We start from the raw sequence: 17,368 nt of genomic DNA on the forward strand, positions 1-17,368 counted from the left end.
AGGTGCTGATTCGCATCCCAGCCGCTTCACATTCGGTTGCGAACCGCTCCAGTGAGAGCTGAAGGTCACGGCCCGATGAAGCCAACAGGACCACATCATCTGCAAACAGCAGCGACCCGATCCTGAGGTCACCAAACCGGACCCCCTCAACACCCTGGCTGCGCCTAGAAATCCTGTCCATATAGGTAATGAACAGAATCGGTGACATAGGGCAGCCCTGGCGGAGTCCAACCCTCACCGGAAACAAGTTCGACTTACTACCGGCAATGCGGACCAAACTCTGGCACCGGTCGTACAGGGACCGGACAGCCCCGATCAGGGAATCCGGTACCCCGTACTCTCGGAGCACCCCCCACATGAGCCCCCGAGGGACACGGTCGAACGCCTTTTCCAAATCCACAAAACATGTGTAAACTGGTTGGGCGAACTCCCATGTACCCTCCAGGACTCCGCGGAGGGTATAGAGCTGGTCCACTGTTCCACGGCCAGGACGAAAACCACATTGCTCCTCCTGAATCCGAGGTTCGACAATCCGGCGGACCCTCCTCTCCAGGACCCCTGAATAGACTTTCCCAGGGAGGCTGAGGAGTGTGATCCCCCTAAAGTTGGAGCACACCCTCCGGTCCCCCTTTTTAAAGAGGGGAACCACCACCCCGGTCTGCCAGTCCAGAGGCACTGTCCCCGATGTCCACGCGATGTTGCAGAGTCGTGTCAACCAAGACAGCCCTACAACATCCAGAGCCTTAAGGAACTCCGGGCGGACCTCGTCCACCCCAGGGGCCCTGCCACCGCGGAGCTTTTCAACCACCTCGGCGACCTCGGCCCCAGAGATAGAAGGGCCCCCCCCGATGTCCCCAGACTCTGCCTCCACGTCGGAAAGCGTGTTGGTGGAATTAAGGAGGTCTTCAAAGTATTCCTTCCACCGATCCAGGACGTCCCCCGTCGAAGTCAGCAGCGCACCGTCCCCACCGTATACAGTGTTGACAGAGCACTGCTTCCCCCTCCTGAGTCGCCGGATGGTGGTCCAGAACCTTTTTGAAGCCGTTCTGGAGTCATTCTCCATGGCCTCGCCGAACTCCTCCCATGCCCGGGTTTTTGCCTCCGCGACCGCCAGAGCCGCGTTCCGCTTGGCCTGCCGGTACACATCAGCTGCCTCAGGAGTCCTACCAGCCAATAAAGCCCGATAGGCCTCCTTCTTCAGCTTGACGGCATCCCTCACCTCCGGAGTCCACCACCGGGTCCGAGGGTTACCGCCGCGACATGCACCGACCGCCTTGCGGCCGCAGCTCCGGTCAGCCGCTTCAACAATGGAGGCCCGGAACATGGCCCATTCGGACTCAATGTCCCCGGCCCCCCCCGAGACATGATCGAAGCTCTCCCGGAGGTGGGAGTTGAAGCTCCTTCTGACAGAGGGTTCCGCCAGCCGTTCCCAGCAGACCCTCACATTACGTTTGGGCCTGCCAGGCCTGACCGGCGTCCTCCCCCACCATCGGAGCCAACTCACCACCAGGTGGTGATCAGTTGACAGCTCCGCCCCTCTCCTCACCCGAGTGGCCTGTTTCAGATGTAATTATGTAAACACTTACATCATGGAAGAATGGTATTATGTGGATGAACTGGCACTGGCTCTTCCTAGCTGTGAACAGTGGAGTCTGTGATTGATGCTGGTAATGAGTAGACAGGGGAAGAGATGTAAAAGAAGATAGCTTCCTCTTTAGAACATTTACATAATGTACACAACTGCCTGTAGGCCTGCACAACTGGCCTCCACCCTTTTATTAGACATATTTTACTGTTTACAAACACATTGTGCCGAGTGCAACACTTAATCAGACATGCGATAAAACATTAAATCAATCAATCAACAGGACTCTGAAGTTTTATCAAAAGTTTGGCGTGAGATTACCATGCCTGTCAACGTTTGGGGGGTTTGGTGGGGGGTTGCTGGTGATGTTTCTGATTGGCTTGTTTTTTAACTGTTGTCACTCGTCCATTAATTGTAAACAGTTATACAAAACAGTTATCCCTTATTTCTCAGCGTGAGAAATGGTGAGAGCCCTGCCAGGGCCGGCCCAAGCCTTTACGGGGCCTCAAGCAGAATTGATTTGGGGGGCCCTTGGCGTTGTTAATATATATTTATATTTAAAAAAATACATTCAACTGTAATTGAATGTGCTCTTGGGGGCCCTCTGGAGGCCACGGGAGCCTTAAGCAGCCGCTTAGTTCTCTAATGCCTTGGGCTGGCCCTGAGCCCTGCAATCAATCAATTTTACGCACGATGATCGGAGGTGACATTACTTCCAAACACCAGAGGGCAGCAACGACTCACTTTTTAACTGTGATCATTAGGCCTATTATATTATCTTGACAACACAGCAGGTTCTTAAGATATATTACTACTATTAGTAGTACTATATACTGTACATGTGTTTGTGTCAGAAAACAAAAGGTGAATTAATACATACCATACCTCACACTTGTTTATACATTTGTTAGAACATCAATTAAATGTGCATCGCTAACACAACACATACGTGTTCATTGTGATCTATGAACTCACAGAAATACAGTAATTAAATAACAATGAAGTGTCAGGGTCCACAGTAGTACTTACATGCACTGGAGCCTAGATCTGATTCCTCTGCTCTCTCCTCTGTCAGAGAGATGACAGTCAACGTCTTTTATGTGGTTCCATGGTGTGATGTCACTAGGGTGTGATGTCACTAGGGTGTGATGTCACTAGGCTGTACTGTTGTCTGATCAGGGAGGAACAGCCACCTGCTACAGGTATGTTTGATACGAGAAATTCTACCTGAACTCATTCATGATAAAAAGTAGCAATGTACATCAATATTAAAATCTGTCACAACTTTATAACATACTGTACATTAACCATAGTTGCATTTAAACCATATATGTCTAACTGCCTGTTAAGAAACATACAATTGACCATTCAGCACATTGATGTTGTTCTTACTCTTATTTTGTGTTTTATACTGGGGTGTGCAGTTTATTTATTTATTGTCTTTATAGTCTGTTTTTATAGCCTGATGTTGTCATACTCATAATTCTAGTCAGAATAAGAGTCTGATACCGCTCCGTTGGGCTGTGAATATGGGGCGTGTTTCAACCAAACCCGGAAAATATATTAGAATGCCTCTTCGCTCAATTAGATAGACCTACAACCAATCAGACCAACGTAGTATCTTGTTTGTTGAAAATTAAGTCAACCCAAGCGCTCTTTTGTGACGTGGTTGATTACTGTAAGTTACTGTTGATCATCTGTCCATCATCGTATAAAGCCCGCCCTGACAATTTGATTGGTCCGAACAGTTCTTGTTCGGACATAGTTTTTCCCCAACCGAGCGACCCCAGACCCAACTTCCCGACCCATTTCTTTTGTCGGCGCGGCTAAATTGGGCTGGCATCCAGGCTGTTTTTATGGTCCTGACCTGAGCAGAATGATCATGTATCATCTATATATCATCAATTTTTTTAATCATTACCTGGGGGACAGTTTTGTTTGTGTTCATAGGAATGTGGAATTACAGTAGAAAGGGGTCATAATTAATTCATTTCAGGTCAAGGGAGATACTTTCTGCAGCTTTCCTGTATGCTTGAACTCCTTCAGGTCATTCTTTAATGCTCTCTCAAGTACAGCCAAACAGCGTGCCAACTGCAAGACTTACAAAAATGTGGGTGTGTCTCACTCACTGGAACTGCTGATGTGTTTACAGAAGTTAATGAGAAAATGTATGATCACACTGATTATTTAATAAATTATAATAGCGATAAAAGATAGCATAGCAGGCAGGACAATACAACAGCATTAACACAGCATGTCCAATCCCAGTTTAACAAAGTAGGCAGCAGTGAGTGAACGTCAGGATGAGAGATGAAGGCCACACTCTAACACCAGCAGAACACATGATCAACACCAGCCTAGCAGGGCTCTGAGCCAAGCACACACCTGTAAAACCCCCTCATGTAAGACTGTCTCATTTACTGTCATTTACTGGAACAAGCAAGTCATCTGATTTGCCGACACACCCTCCTTCAGTTGTCACAGCTAAGGAGAGGTGGAATGTCTGAGAGAGAAGTAGAGATAGAGAAAAAAGCAAAGAGAAAGAGAGAGAGAGACGGAAGCAAGGAGAGAGAGAGAGAGAGAGAGAGAGAGAGAGAGAGAGAGAGAGAGAGAGAGAGAGAGAGAGAGAGAGAGAGAGAGAGAGAGAGAGTGAAAGAGAGAGAGAGTGAAAGAGAGAGAGAGTGAAAGAGAGAGAGAGTGAAAGAGAGAGAGTGAAAGAGAGAGAGAGTGAAAGAGAGAGAGAGTGAAAGAGAGAGTGAAAGAGAGAGAGTGAAAGAGAGAGAGAGAGTGAAAGAGAGAGTGAAAGAGAGAGAGTGAAAGAGAGAGTGAAAGAGAGAGAGAGAGAGAGAGAGAGAGAGAGAGGGGAGGACTGCAAAAAAAACAGCGTTAGCTTTGGGCATCAGCCTTAATGCTGCTCACTCTTACTTGGTGGGTCATTCTCTATGGAGGATTTATATTCTGTGACGCCAAAGAGAGTGCATGACATGAACAGAGTTTAGGAAAATAATGCCAATTACACTAATACAGCAAGTTTCTGTGCCAAGTGCACGTCAAACAACTCTTGCATTGTTGTTGTTGTATGAGTGACTCTCGTTTCCAGTCACTGTCAAGTTATGATTGACAGGTTCACACCAAACAACGCCAGGGCTTGCCAGTCACACTATGTAGCTTGAGGTTTTTCACCAGAGTTTACGAGAGGCTATGGAAACACTGGGCAATTTAGCAACATAATGTACGCAACTATCTTGAGTTACACGTGCGAACCACCGGGTACACACACACACACACACACACACACACACTAACAACCAGGTACACACACACCGCTGCTCAATGTGAGGGCCAATTCCATGTTTGAATGTGAAAGTTACTTCCTGTTCACTTGGGCACAAGAACCGAATAATAATAATAACAGCCTACATTGGACGCATCAATCACAATAAATAGTGTATGATGAATGAAAGGACAAATGTTTAATGCTTCCTGCTCAACATAATATTAGCATTAGCATTAGCATGATGATAACATTGTCCACAACACCCACACAGGGCGTTAGGAAATATCCATGGTGATGAGGGAAAGCACTGCTCGTCTGATACACGTTCAGATCTGATCAAACTGTCTGCGGGTAGGAGAGTGCAGCACTGCCATCTACTGTTGATGAAGGGAACTGCAAGGATTGTTTTTCATGCTGTACATCAGGGGTGTTCAATACCAGTCCCACTGTCCTGCATGTTCTAGATGTTTCCCTGCTCCAGCACACCTAATTCTAATGAATGGGTTCTTCTCAAGCTCAACAGAAGCCCTTTTATTGTTTATTTCATAATTTAATAGTAAAATGTCATTTCCAAGTCAAGGGAATGAGGTTACACATTTTGTAACTGTGTCTGAGCGATTGAGAAAAACTGTCATTCAGATTAAACACTATCATGAACAAGATAAAACAATCCGATACTCCAAAATCATAAGTTTACAAAGTTTTTTTTGTTGTTGAAAAAATGGCTTGATCAACAAGAGGCAGGGGGTAATTCCTGTATCAAAAGTATCTGAATACACAATCTCTCAATGAGTAGTTATTAACTTTACAAACTGATGTTGAGGCCTGAACAGAATGAATCTGATGATGGATGGATGACAGTAAAAATCTGATTATAATCTTCATTTCTTTATTAGAGGTAGATTTCCGCAAGCCTTGATTATTACATAAACAATCCCTGCTTTGGTTCCAGATACATGATTAAGTTAAAAGATAAGCGGTATGTTGATTTACTAGGCTACACTTCTTACCCAGTGTTCCCACTATTCCCGAGTATAAAATGACTAATTATAGGATGCAAACCTTCATAAACCTTAACCCACAATTTAATTTTTAGAGTTAATCATTTACAGGATGTAAATTATTGGATGTAAAAAAGACAGGAGACAGCCTGAGCTGGTTGCCATCGGGATGGTCATGAAGCCGTTCTGAGGGAGGTGTGACTTCATCAGCTCACTCTACACTCTGCCCCCCTGGAGGTCAGAGGTCAGGGACAAACACAGTGTTACCAGGTAGACCGTTACTATGACAACATCAGGAGTCATCATGGCTGTGGTTCATACTCACAGGTGATTGGTCCGATGGTGACGGGCTTGAGGGGTACGAGTTCATCGACAGAGCGGACAGACCTTCCTGAACACATCTGTGGAGAGACACCAGAGAGTCAGAGAGACCAGAGAGTCAGAGAGACCAAGAAGGAGGGTGGGAGGACTCACAGGAGAGCAGGAGGAGTTCCTCTGGTCACACAGGTTGAGGCTGCAGTGCAGGTAGACGTCCCTGTAGTCCCCCTGGAACAGGAACAGCAGCGCAGAGAAGCGAGCCTGGAGGGACAAGCCACTCTCCTCCACGGTCACCTGGCGTCGGTTGGTAGGACACCTGGAGGAACAGGGGGGTTAGACAAACACACAAGCACACACATACCTCTCCAGGCTCACATACTTGTGCTGGATGAGGAAGTATTTCAGGAGGTCATCAGGATCAGGGGAGTGGGTGGCGTAGCAGTCCTCCAGAACAACCACAAAGGCCTCAGCGTCCGTCTCTTCAACAGACACGCCCACATGCAGGATGGAGCCCAGGGGCAGAGTGACCGGGCCTGCAGAGTAAGGAGCTGTGTAGTTGGCATCACGGAACAGAGACATGGAGGCCCTGGCCTGGGCACCCTCATCTTTCACTGCATCTTCAAGACTGACAAGATATGGAACAAGTAAACAACAAAGTCAGAACACACAAGTTAAAGTGGAAACTAAGTGTGTCAATGTTTGAGTTTGTGAGGGTCCACCTACTCCAGGTATGGTTTGATGGCCACATCCAGGCTGGCCTCTGTCTCCAGAGGATAGGAGCAGGAGAAAGGGATCCTCAGGGGTTGGACCATGGTCTCACTGACCGGGTAGACAAACAGACTGTTGGAGTAGATGGCGTGGCTGCCGTTAGTCTGGAGAGAGAAGGAAGAGGACAATATGAGTTTCCCAGCCTGTGCAGCGTTGATCAATCAGGCAGAAACAGGCAGACTGGTAGAGTAACTGTGTCCTCACCGTCAGAGTGGTTCCACAGCTGCCCTCCCAGCGCTCAACCTGGAACCACACCGTCCCGTTAATCTCCTGGGAGGAGCAGCGGGCGTTGGCCAGGTGAACAGAGGAGGAGTCCAGACGTTTGGTCGCTAGCTGAGACTTGAGGAGACCCACATCCAGGTAGCTCCTCCCACACACCAGCTTTGGGGTGACTTTTGAAAAAAGAGGGAATGTGAAAAAGGAAGACAGAGAGTGGTGAAAGACGATGTCTTAAAATAAAATAGAGACAAAGAAATAATTAACTGCCAAAATATCAAATGTTTAATCCCTTCCTTTTACAGATACTGTCTAGACATAGGGTACACACATATAATTTCTCCTGCTTACATGTCAATGTTCATGGGGCAGTTGCACTCTGTTACTTTTGTCTAGTTTCTGTCCTCTCATAAGTCCAGGTGATTTTGACTCGCGCTGTGTTTACACTTACTGGTTGTGGTGGTGGTTGTTGGCCTGGAGGTGGTGGTGGTGGTAGTAGGAGGGGTGGTCGTGGTAGGAGGGATGGTGGTGGTAGGAGGGATGGTGGTGGTGGTAGGAGGGATGGTGGTAGGAGAGATGGTGGTGGTGGTAGGAGGGATGGTGGTAGGAGGGGTGGTGGTGGTGGTAGGAGGGGTGGTGGTGGTGGGAAGGGTGGTGGTGGTAGGAGGGGTGGTGGTGGGAGGGGTGGTGGTGGTAGGAAGGGTGGTGGTGGTGGTAGAAGGGGTGGTGGTGGTAGGAGGGATGGTGGTGGTAGGAGGGGTGGTGGTAGGAAGGGTGGTGGTGGTGGTAGAAGGGGTGGTGGTGGTAGGAGGGATGGTGGTGGTAGGAGGGGTGGTGGTGGTGGGAGGGGTGGTGGTGGTAGGAGGGGTGGTGGTGGTGGGAGGGGTGGTGGTGGTAGGAGGGGTGGTGGTAGGAAGGGTGGTGGTGGTGGTAGGAGGGGTGGTGGTGGTAGGAGGGGTGGTGGTGGTGGTAGGAGGGGTGGTGGTGGTAGGAGGGGTGGTGGTGGTGGGAGGGGTGGTGGTAGGAGGGGTGGTGGTGGTAGGAGGGGTGGTGGTGGTGGTAGGAGGGGTGGTGGTGGTGGGAAGGGTGGTGGTGGTGGTGGTGGTAGGACGGATGGTGGTGGTGGTTGGAGGGGTGGTGGTAGGAGGGGTGGTGGTGGTGGTGGTAGGAGGGGTGGTGGTGGTGGGAGGGGTGGTGGTGGTGGGAAGGGTGGTGGTGGTGGTAGGACGGATGGTGGTGGTGGTTGGAGGGGTGGTGGTAGGAGGGGTGGTGGTGGTAGTGGTAGGAGGGGTGGTGGTGGTGGGAGGGGTGGTGGTGGTGGTGGGAGGGGTGGTGGTGGTGGTGGTGGTAGGAGGGGTGGTGGTGGTAGGAGGGGTGGTGGTGGTGGGAGGGGTGGTGGTGGTGGTACGAGGGGTGGTTGGGGTGGTAGGAGGGGTGGTGGTGGTAGGAGGGGTGGTGGTGGTGGGAGGGGTGGTGGTGGTGGGAGGGGTGGTGGTGGTAGGACGGATGGTGGTGGTGGTGGGAGGGGTGGTGGTAGGAGGGGTGGTGGTGGTAGGAGGGATGGTGATGGTAGGAGGGGTGGTGGTGGTGGGAGGGGTGGTGGTGGTAGGACGGATGGTGGTGGTGGTGGGAGGGGTGGTGGTAGGAGGGATGGTGGTGGTGGGAGGGATGGTGGTGGTAGGAGGGGTGGTGGTGGTGGGAGGGGTGGTGGTGGTAGGACGGATGGTGGTGGTGGTGGGAGGGGTCGTGGTGGGACGGGTGGTGGTAGGAGGGGTGGTGGTGGTAGGAGGGGTGATGGTGGTAGGAGGGGTGGTGGTGGTAGGACGGATGGTGGTGGTGGTAGGAGGGATGGTGGTGGTGGGAGGGGTGGTGGTGGTAGGAGGGGTGGTGGTGGTAGGAGGGATGGTGGTGGTAGGAGGGGTGGTGGTGGTAGGAGGGATGGTGGTGGTAGGAGGGGTGGTGGTGGTAGGACGGGTGGTGGTAGGAGGGGTGGTGGTAGGACGGGTGGTGGTAGGAGGGGTGGGGGTGGTGGTGGTGGTAGGAGGGGTGGTGGTAGGAGGGGTGGTGGTGGTGGGAGGGGTGGTGGTGGTGGGAGGGGTGGTGGTGGTGGTGGGAGGGGTGGTGGTGGTGGTGGTGGTGGTGGTAGGAGGGGTGGTGGTGGTAGGAGGGGTGGTGGTGGTGGGAGAGGTGGTGGTGGTGGTACGAGGGGTGGTTGGGGTGGTAGGAGGGGTGGTGGTGGTAGGAGGGGTGGTGGTGGTGGGAGGGGTGGTGGTGGTGGGAGGGGTGGTGGTGGTAGGACGGATGGTGGTGGTGGTGGGAGGGGTGGTGGTAGGAGGGGTGGTGGTGGTAGGAGGGGTGATGGTGGTAGGAGGGGTGGTGGTGGTAGGACGGATGGTGGTGGTGGTAGGAGGGATGGTGGTGGTGGGAGGGGTGGTGGTGGTAGGAGGGGTGGTGGTGGTAGGAGGGATGGTGGTGGTAGGAGGGGTGGTGGTGGTAGGACGGGTGGTGGTAGGAGGGGTGGTGGTAGGACGGGTGGTGGTAGGAGGGAAGGGGGTGGTGGTGGTGGTAGGAGGGATGGTGGTGGTAGCTGCAAAATAAGTCGAATGACAACAATTTGGTTTGACAAACTTGTAGATCCCAGTTTTTTTACTTGTTTAGTAACAGAAAACTGAATAGAATACATACGATCCTGAATATGTTTGAACTCACTGCTTGCTGGTAACTTAGGGTTAATTGGTGAAATGTGTATTTTGTGTGTCAATCATTTCACAGCCCTGCAGTTGAAACATAGATGATTTAACACTCACCTTCACAGATGACCCCGGCATCTTCACCGTGGGAACAGTCATGTGAGCCGAAGCCCCGCTGGCTGCATGTTGTCAGGGAGGACTCTAACCCTGAACACCCGACATCGTCCATCCAGATGAGCCCGCTGCCCTGGCCGAAGCTGGCAGATGATGTAGGAGTCACGGTGCTGCCACAGCCCAGCTGTCTGCACACCACCTGGGCATCCTGCAGGTCCCAGCTGTCATCACACACCGTCCCCCACTGGCCCTGGTGGTAGATCTCCACTCTGCCAGAGCAGGCGTTGTAACCGTTGACCAATCTCAGAGGATCGAAAAATGCACGAGCTACAAAGTACAGACAGCAGCCCAAAAAAAGTTGCATTACGATCACATAATTACTAGATTCTGTGTGTTCATTTCATGTTTGCGAGCAAAAGTAAAAACTGTTTCAAAAGAGCAAATGAGAATAAATTAATTGTTGACAGAAGACTTGCCAAATCAATTGTTTGCCGACACATTTATAAAAGATTGAATGAAAAATATAGCTGCAAGCAGCAATGTGGTGGCCAAGCAGTCAAATGACCCATAAAACACTTAAGAAATCCTTAGAACAGGGTTCCGAGGGCATGCAGCAAGTTTGGTGTGAATCCATCAAAGATTTTCTGAGATACGACCCAACTACGACCCAACAATTAAGCCAACTTGCTGGCTTAATTGCACATTTTGACTCCCTGTACCTGGCAAACGGTTCTGAAAATCAAAAAATCATGTGAAACTCTTTGTGAGGCTTGGTCTGAAGATACTCTCTGCCAAATTTGGTGAAGATTGGACAACATGTGTAGGAGGCGTAAAGAAAAAACGTTTTTCAATTAATTCTAAATGGCGGCCGGATCAATTTGGCTATTATCACAAGTTATCATGTATCACACACAGGATGTCCCAACATATCATGAGACAAAGGAATCCCTTCATAAAAGCAAACAAATCAACAGTTATTGGCCAAAACACATTTTTGCTTCCTGCGGCCACCCTACTCTGCTCCTCCTTGTGACAGGTGTGTGTGTGTGTGTGTTTGGGTGTGTGTGTGTGTGTGTGTGTGTGTGTCATTATTAACCCTTTCCAGCCTAATTCCATTAGGTGCTAGAATATTATATTAATATCCAAATTCATATTTACATGAATTTTCTGCCTGGTCCCAACACAAGCTCTTCTCCTGCCTGGCGCCCCAATGGTGGAACCAGCTCCCCACCTCCATCAGGGACACTGACTGTCTCCCCACCTTCAAGAAAAGGCTCAAGACGCACTTGTTCCGGGAGTACAACGGCACTTAAGAATGCTTGGCTGGACTTGTTAGTTTCCTCCAGGATCACAATGACTCTTATTGAGTGACTTGTTGCTCTTTTAGGTTATAAATAACGAAGTTAAGTCTTGTACTTGCTGTGAAATATTTTACTGTTGATTGTTCTTTTACAGGTACAGTCCTGCACTTTTGTGGTTCATGTTGTTTTAATTTGTAACTTGTATAACTGCATGCTCTTATGGGTCTTCCCTTTTGGCACTTGTTTAGCATTTTCACAATGTATGCTTCATGTTTTGGCTGCTTGCAATGTTTGGGACTATCTCGTTGTTATGATCAGTGACCTATGCTCTTTTGTAAAGCTCTCTCTTGGAAGTCGCTTTGGATAAAAGCGTCTGCTAAATGAATAAATGTAAATGTAAATCATACACCAATGCAATGCAGAATGAAAACATTCCTATAACATGCAGTTTAATTATAGTTTCAAACCTGCAAAATAAGTCGCATGACAACAATTTGGTTTGAGAAACTTGTAGATCCAAGTTTTATTACTTGTTTAGTTACAAAAAAAAACTAAATAGAATACATACGATCCTGAATATGTTTGAACTCACTGCTTGCTGGTAACTTAGGGTTCATTGGTGAAATGTGTATTTTGTGTGTCAATCATTGAACAGCCCTGCAGTTGAAACATGGAGGATTTAACACTCACCCTCACAGACGACCCCGGCATCTTCACTGTGGGAACAGTCATGTGAGCCCCATAACCAGCTCCAGCAGTCTGCCAGGGAGGACTCTGACCCCCAACACCCAACGTTGTCCAGCCAGATTTGCCCGCTGCCCTGGCCGAAGCTGGCAAGTGATGTAGCAGACAGGGCGCTGCCACAGCCCAGCTGTCTGCACACCACCTGGGCATCCGTCAGGTCCCAATAGTCATCACACACCGTCCCCCACTGGTTATCGTGGTAGATCTCCACTCTGCCAGAGCAGGCAGGGTTGTAAGCGTAACCGTTGACCAATCTCAGAGGATCGACAGCTACAAAGTACAGACAGCAGCCACTTTAAAACTGTTTTAATAGAGCGAATGTGAATAAATTCAATGTTGACGGAAGACTTGCCAGATCAATTGTATGCTGACACATTTTTGGAAAGATTGAATGAAAAATATACAAATCAGCTCATCTTAATTTCTGTGTTTGGGCACGTTTGTAACTATGCCAACATGGCTAAGTTGATATAAATAATGAAACATCTTTCAACAAGCACACACCTGTCCATTACATGTGCTTTTAGCTAATGTTGTCATGAGTATCTGACAGTTTTCAGAAATAAAATCGGTGATTGGACAGCAAAGATATTAAAGGTGACATGACATGCTGTTTTTGGATGCTTTTATATAGGCCTTAGTGGTCCCCTAATACTGTATCTGAAGTCTCTTTCCCGAAATTCAGCCATGGTGCAGAATTATAGCCACTACAAGTAGTCCCACAATCAGCTTTCCTCAGAACGCGCTGTTTCTGTGTCTGTAGCTTTAAATGCTAATGAGGAGGAGAGGGGCGGCAACATGCGCTAATGTTTACAACGGATGTATCGCAATGGCTCGTAGCCCCCGTTGCTGTAAGATGCCTCGAATTTAGCCGTTCTCATCTGATCACCCTGGTTTGCAGAGGTGCACACTCAGTCATTTCAATGTGGAGAAAGGCGGATATCGCGCACGCCATAACACCAACAGCATAACGGTTATCCAAATAACAAAGAAGTGTACAACACTCGCGTTACAGCGTTTGTATTCACACACACACTTGATGCCATTTATCTTTACGTTAGCAACAGTAACTCAGCTGTTAGCTGCAGAGCTAATGTTACAGCCACATTCTAAGGGTAGCAAGCTAGGTAACCATATACAGTAAAGCAACAAAATGATATAGCTTTAGTTAACTTACTTGTCCAAGGTTTGTAGTTTGACCAAGGAGATTTAGTAATGATTCAGAGGTGGAGGGCCAGTTTTGTGTTGGCTGAAGTTGAGGAAACAGTAGTGGCTGAAATGTTTGGCGCAGACATGCAAAACTTTGGGAAGTTTTGTCGGCGCATTTCCAGCAAAAATAAAATTGAGATATTGGTTGTGCAGAGGCTCGGATGAAGGAATTAAATAAAGATTTGTGCTTGCATTTGTACATCCAAGCACTAAGCAACTGTTGTGCTTCGTTTGTTTGCTCGCCATGATGTCTCTCCAGGAAAAACCGATATCGCACTTGCCCTTGCACGGTGTAGCTCATGCAGTTTCTCATGGGCGGGCCAGATGATCTGGGCGGGCAAAGCAGAGAGAGGGGAGGTAACCTTTCTCGTATCTACGTCACTTGGAGGAGATTTTCAAACAGAGCGTTTGAGCCTTCATTTTGTCAAAGGCGGAGAAGAACACCCAGAGCTTTGTTTAGACCTATAAAAAATTCTAGCCACTGGGGGACCAAAGGCAGGCTAGGGGAACTCGTATTAATGTTAAATAACCTCATAAAATGAAGTTTTCATGTCATGTCACCTTTAAGGCGGGAACCATGGGTTTTCCCATATTTGAATGGTCCGGCTGGAAGGGGTGCAATCTGATTGCCCAGTTTTATAACCCAGTTTTACGGGAGTTAAGCTGCTGTTTATTTATTTTTTAAGTAAGTAAACAAATGAGGTCAATTGGAATGATTGTGTATAATTGTACTTTGTTAAACTACAATGTATACAGTATATGTGATATAAATTGTCCATGAATCTCCTTATCAGACTTGTCAGCAGATTTACATTGTCAGAAACAACATGTTCACATCCTACCTGAAGCATGATGAAGAGCTTGTATGACAAGGAGTAACAACAGACCCTCTGACATCATCATCATGCAAGGCTTCATTCTCCTCCGACAAAAAACCTTAAAAACATTTACATTCACATATGAGCGACACAAGCTCAGGTTAGTTAGTTTGCTTGCTATCAAGGCGCACTATTGTCATCGCATTCAATCATCCCAGTGTTTGGGTGTCAAATTGTGCATCTCGTTCCTAAAAACATTGATATTACTTTGTAGAAGCTTCTGTAGCTGTCATTTCAGTACCAAAACATGTCGAGTTGTTATTAGTTTGGTTTTCAAGCAGGTCTCCGATCCAGCCTTAATAATACCTGCATGCCTTAGTAATCATGACTACGCTTATTTCTCTTGACTTAATATTAATGTACTATATTTATAAAAATATATATGTCAGCATAAGGGAGAATTTGTGGTGTAGTTTTAAATTGTAGAACACAGCTAAATCAGAAACAGCACAAAAAGTATGTACAATATGGATTTAACATTTAGAAGATGTAAACATAGATGTAATTTTTTTAAGTAATGAATTGGTGTTTCCAATAAATTTAAGCAAATTAAAACATTTAATCACAATGAAGTACCCAGGTAGATATTAGTACTTACATGCACTAGAACGTAGATCTGATCACACTGCTCTCTCCTCCTCAGTCAAAGTGAAGACACTGATGCTTCAAATGAGCCTATTTATTCTGTTCTGCACCTGCCTGCTGTCAGCACAGGTAGGCGTGTTCTCTGTCTAGAGTTAGGTGGAAACAATCCTCGAATCAAAAGCCACCATCATTGCAAACACTGGACAAGCAAGTTTTCATGCCAAGAGAATGCTACATTTACTGTAGCAAGCCTGTTTCATTCCTGGCACCACAAAGGGCACCCAATTAGGTTGTGTGATTAGCTGTTGAGTGATTAGGCCTGTGAGTAGCTACTGACTGTCCAGGTCATCATTATTCACTGCACTATATACCCACTGTTTGTGCGTCGCTGTGGATAAAAGTTTCTGCTAAATAAGTAAATCAATAATTGTAGAAAGATGACTGTGCTTGGAGTGGCCTCTGTCCATGGTGCTGATATGGAGACACAATGTGTGTGTGTGTGGTAGCGTGTATGTGTATGCATGTGGGTGTATGTGTGTGTTTAAATGTGTTTGTGTGCATGTGTCTGTGTGTTGATGTATGGCATCAACACGAGGCTCAGATCACCTGAGTTTACTAGGAGGAAGAAAATGCAAAACACACCCAAGGAAGTTGTTCTGCCCTACACACACGACATACCTTTTGAAATCTTACCGCACGTTACTATGCAACTGTCAAGTTGTGACTGTTTAATTATATTGTTGACTGATAGTTTCACACAATCAAATATGCGGTAGGGCCTGGTAGTCACGCCATGCACGCTTAAAACCTTTCACCTTTGAGGGCAGGGTCACGGTTATAAAGTCACAACCTTTAAAAGATTCCACTGGGTTTCTTACAAAATCACATAAACTAAAGGCTGGATTGTTGCCCCTCAACAAAAAACACATATGAGGAAATCACTTCCCTTGACCAGAACAAAAAGATTTTGTTTAAACCCTGTCTGGGATGCCTTCATTGGGGGTCCATTGGGACAGAGTCATCTGTCTGTCTGGCATTACTACATGTTTTAGTTGTCCCATTAAAACCATTCGAATCTTAAACACAAGTATGATGCAGAATGCAATTACCTTTCATTGAAATCACCACAATGTGATCTTGATGGCACAGAACAGAGGAATCTGGAGAACAGGAAGTGGATACCTGTGTGTACTGTATGTGTGTGTACATGTGTTTGTTGATGTGTGTGTGTGTTGATGTGTGGCATCAACATGAGGCTCAGATCACCTGAGTTTACTAGGAGGAAGAAAATGCAAAACACACACAAGGAAGTTGTTCTGCCCAACATACCCCATACCTTTTGAAATCTTACCGCATGTCACTCATTTTCAGCAACTGTCAAGTCAGGCAGGACAGGTGAACAGGAAGTGGATACCTGTAGGTCAGGCAGGACAGGTGAACAGGAAGTGGATACCTGTAGGTCAGGCAGGACAGGTGAACAGGAAGTGGATACCTGTAGGTCAGGCAGGACAGGTGAACAGGAAGTAGATACCTGTAGGTCAGGCAGGACAGGTGAACAGGAAGTGGATACCTGTAGGTCAGGCAGGACAGGTGAACAGGAAGTGGATACCTGTAGGTCAGGCAGGACAGGTGAACAGGAAGTGGATACCTGTAGGTCAGGCAGGACAGGTGAACAGGAAGTGGATACCTGTAGGTCAGGCAGGACAGGTGAACAGGAAGTGGATACCTGTAGGTCAGGCAGGACAGGTGAACAGGAAGTGGATACCTGTAGGTCAGGCAGGACAGGTGAACATGTTAACGCAGTTGAACATTTTCAGGGCTTCCAAGATTCCTGGAAATTGTTATCAGATTAGATTGTTGATAGGCTCACAATCCTTAGCCACAAAACACTACGATGACACCGGACAAGCAGGTTTCTGTGCCAAGTTAACACTGGATGACATGCATAACACTACTGAAAAGCTCTCACACAAACTACTGAATAATGTCCCTCACGGCCCCTCATATGTGTATGCCTGTGTATGTATGTGTGTACTGTATGTGTGTGTACATGTGTTTGTTGATGTGTGTGTGTGTTGATGTGTGGCATCAACATGAGGCTCAGATCACCTGAGTTTACTAGGAGGAAGAAAATGCAAAACACACACAAGGAAGTTGTTCTGCCCAACATACCCCATACCTTTTGAAATCTTACCGCATGTCACTCATTTTCAGCAACTGTCAAGTCAGGCAGGACAGGTGAACAGGAAGTGGATACCTGTAGGTCAGGCAGGACAGGTGAACAGGAAGTGGATACCTGTAGGTCAGGCAGGACAGGTGAACAGGAAGTGGATACCTGTAGGTCAGGCAGGACAGGTGAACATGTTAACGCAGTTGAACATTTTCAGGGCTTCCAAGATTCCTGGAAATTGTTATCAGATTAGATTGTTGATAGGCTCACAATCCTTAGCCACAAAACACTACGATGACACCGGACAAGCAGGTTTCTGTGCCAAGTTAACACTGGATGACATGCATAACACTACTGAAAAGCTCTCACACAAACTACTGAATAATGTCCCTCACGGCCCCTCATATGTGTATGCCTGTGTATGTATGTGTGTATTGTATGTGTGTGTACATGTGTTTGTTGATGTGTGTGTGTGTTGATGTGTGGCATCAACATGAGGCTCAGATCACCTG

The 17,368-nt window shown here is 47.5% G+C and overlaps 3 protein-coding genes across 4 annotated transcripts in view; all 3 read right to left on the minus strand.

Annotated features, from left to right (window-relative positions):
• LOC146237397 (uncharacterized) overlaps positions 1-2,632 on the minus strand; it is a 45,380-nt gene extending 42,748 nt beyond the window's left edge. Inside the window, exons 1-2 of the mRNA XM_084685494.1 lie at positions 2,615-2,632; positions 1,587-1,664 (exon numbers count right to left, since the gene is read on the minus strand). The gene's annotated coding sequence lies outside the window, so the exon portion shown is untranslated. The remainder of the gene's footprint in view (positions 1-1,586; positions 1,665-2,614) is intronic.
• Positions 1-14,736, minus strand: part of LOC146237396 (scavenger receptor cysteine-rich domain-containing group B protein-like) — a 72,815-nt gene extending 58,079 nt beyond the window's left edge. For both annotated transcript variants that reach the window (XM_084685471.1, XM_084685470.1), the window contains exons 1-3: positions 14,700-14,736; positions 14,066-14,159; positions 11,961-12,284 (exon numbers count right to left, since the gene is read on the minus strand). In XM_084685471.1, coding sequence (XP_084541597.1) covers positions 11,961-12,284; positions 14,066-14,141 — 400 coding nt within the window. In that variant the 5' untranslated portion in view covers positions 14,142-14,159; positions 14,700-14,736. The remainder of the gene's footprint in view (positions 1-11,960; positions 12,285-14,065; positions 14,160-14,699) is intronic.
• On the minus strand, positions 5,735-10,333 carry LOC146237400 (uncharacterized). The gene is made up of 8 exons (XM_084685871.1): positions 9,973-10,333; positions 7,971-8,651; positions 7,154-7,350; positions 6,905-7,053; positions 6,561-6,806; positions 6,338-6,497; positions 6,189-6,264; positions 5,735-6,094 (listed from the first exon to the last, which is right to left on the minus strand). Exons 1-8 carry the CDS (start codon positions 10,331-10,333, stop codon positions 6,075-6,077), a joined length of 1,890 nt encoding a protein of 629 aa, XP_084541997.1. The 3' UTR covers positions 5,735-6,074.
• Positions 14,737-17,368: the final 2,632 nt, after the last annotated feature.

This window comes from Hypomesus nipponensis, chromosome 21 (genome assembly GCF_054491055.1).
Source record: "Hypomesus nipponensis isolate SF chromosome 21, ASM5449105v1, whole genome shotgun sequence".
NCBI classification, from domain to species: domain Eukaryota; kingdom Metazoa; phylum Chordata; class Actinopteri; order Osmeriformes; family Osmeridae; genus Hypomesus; species Hypomesus nipponensis.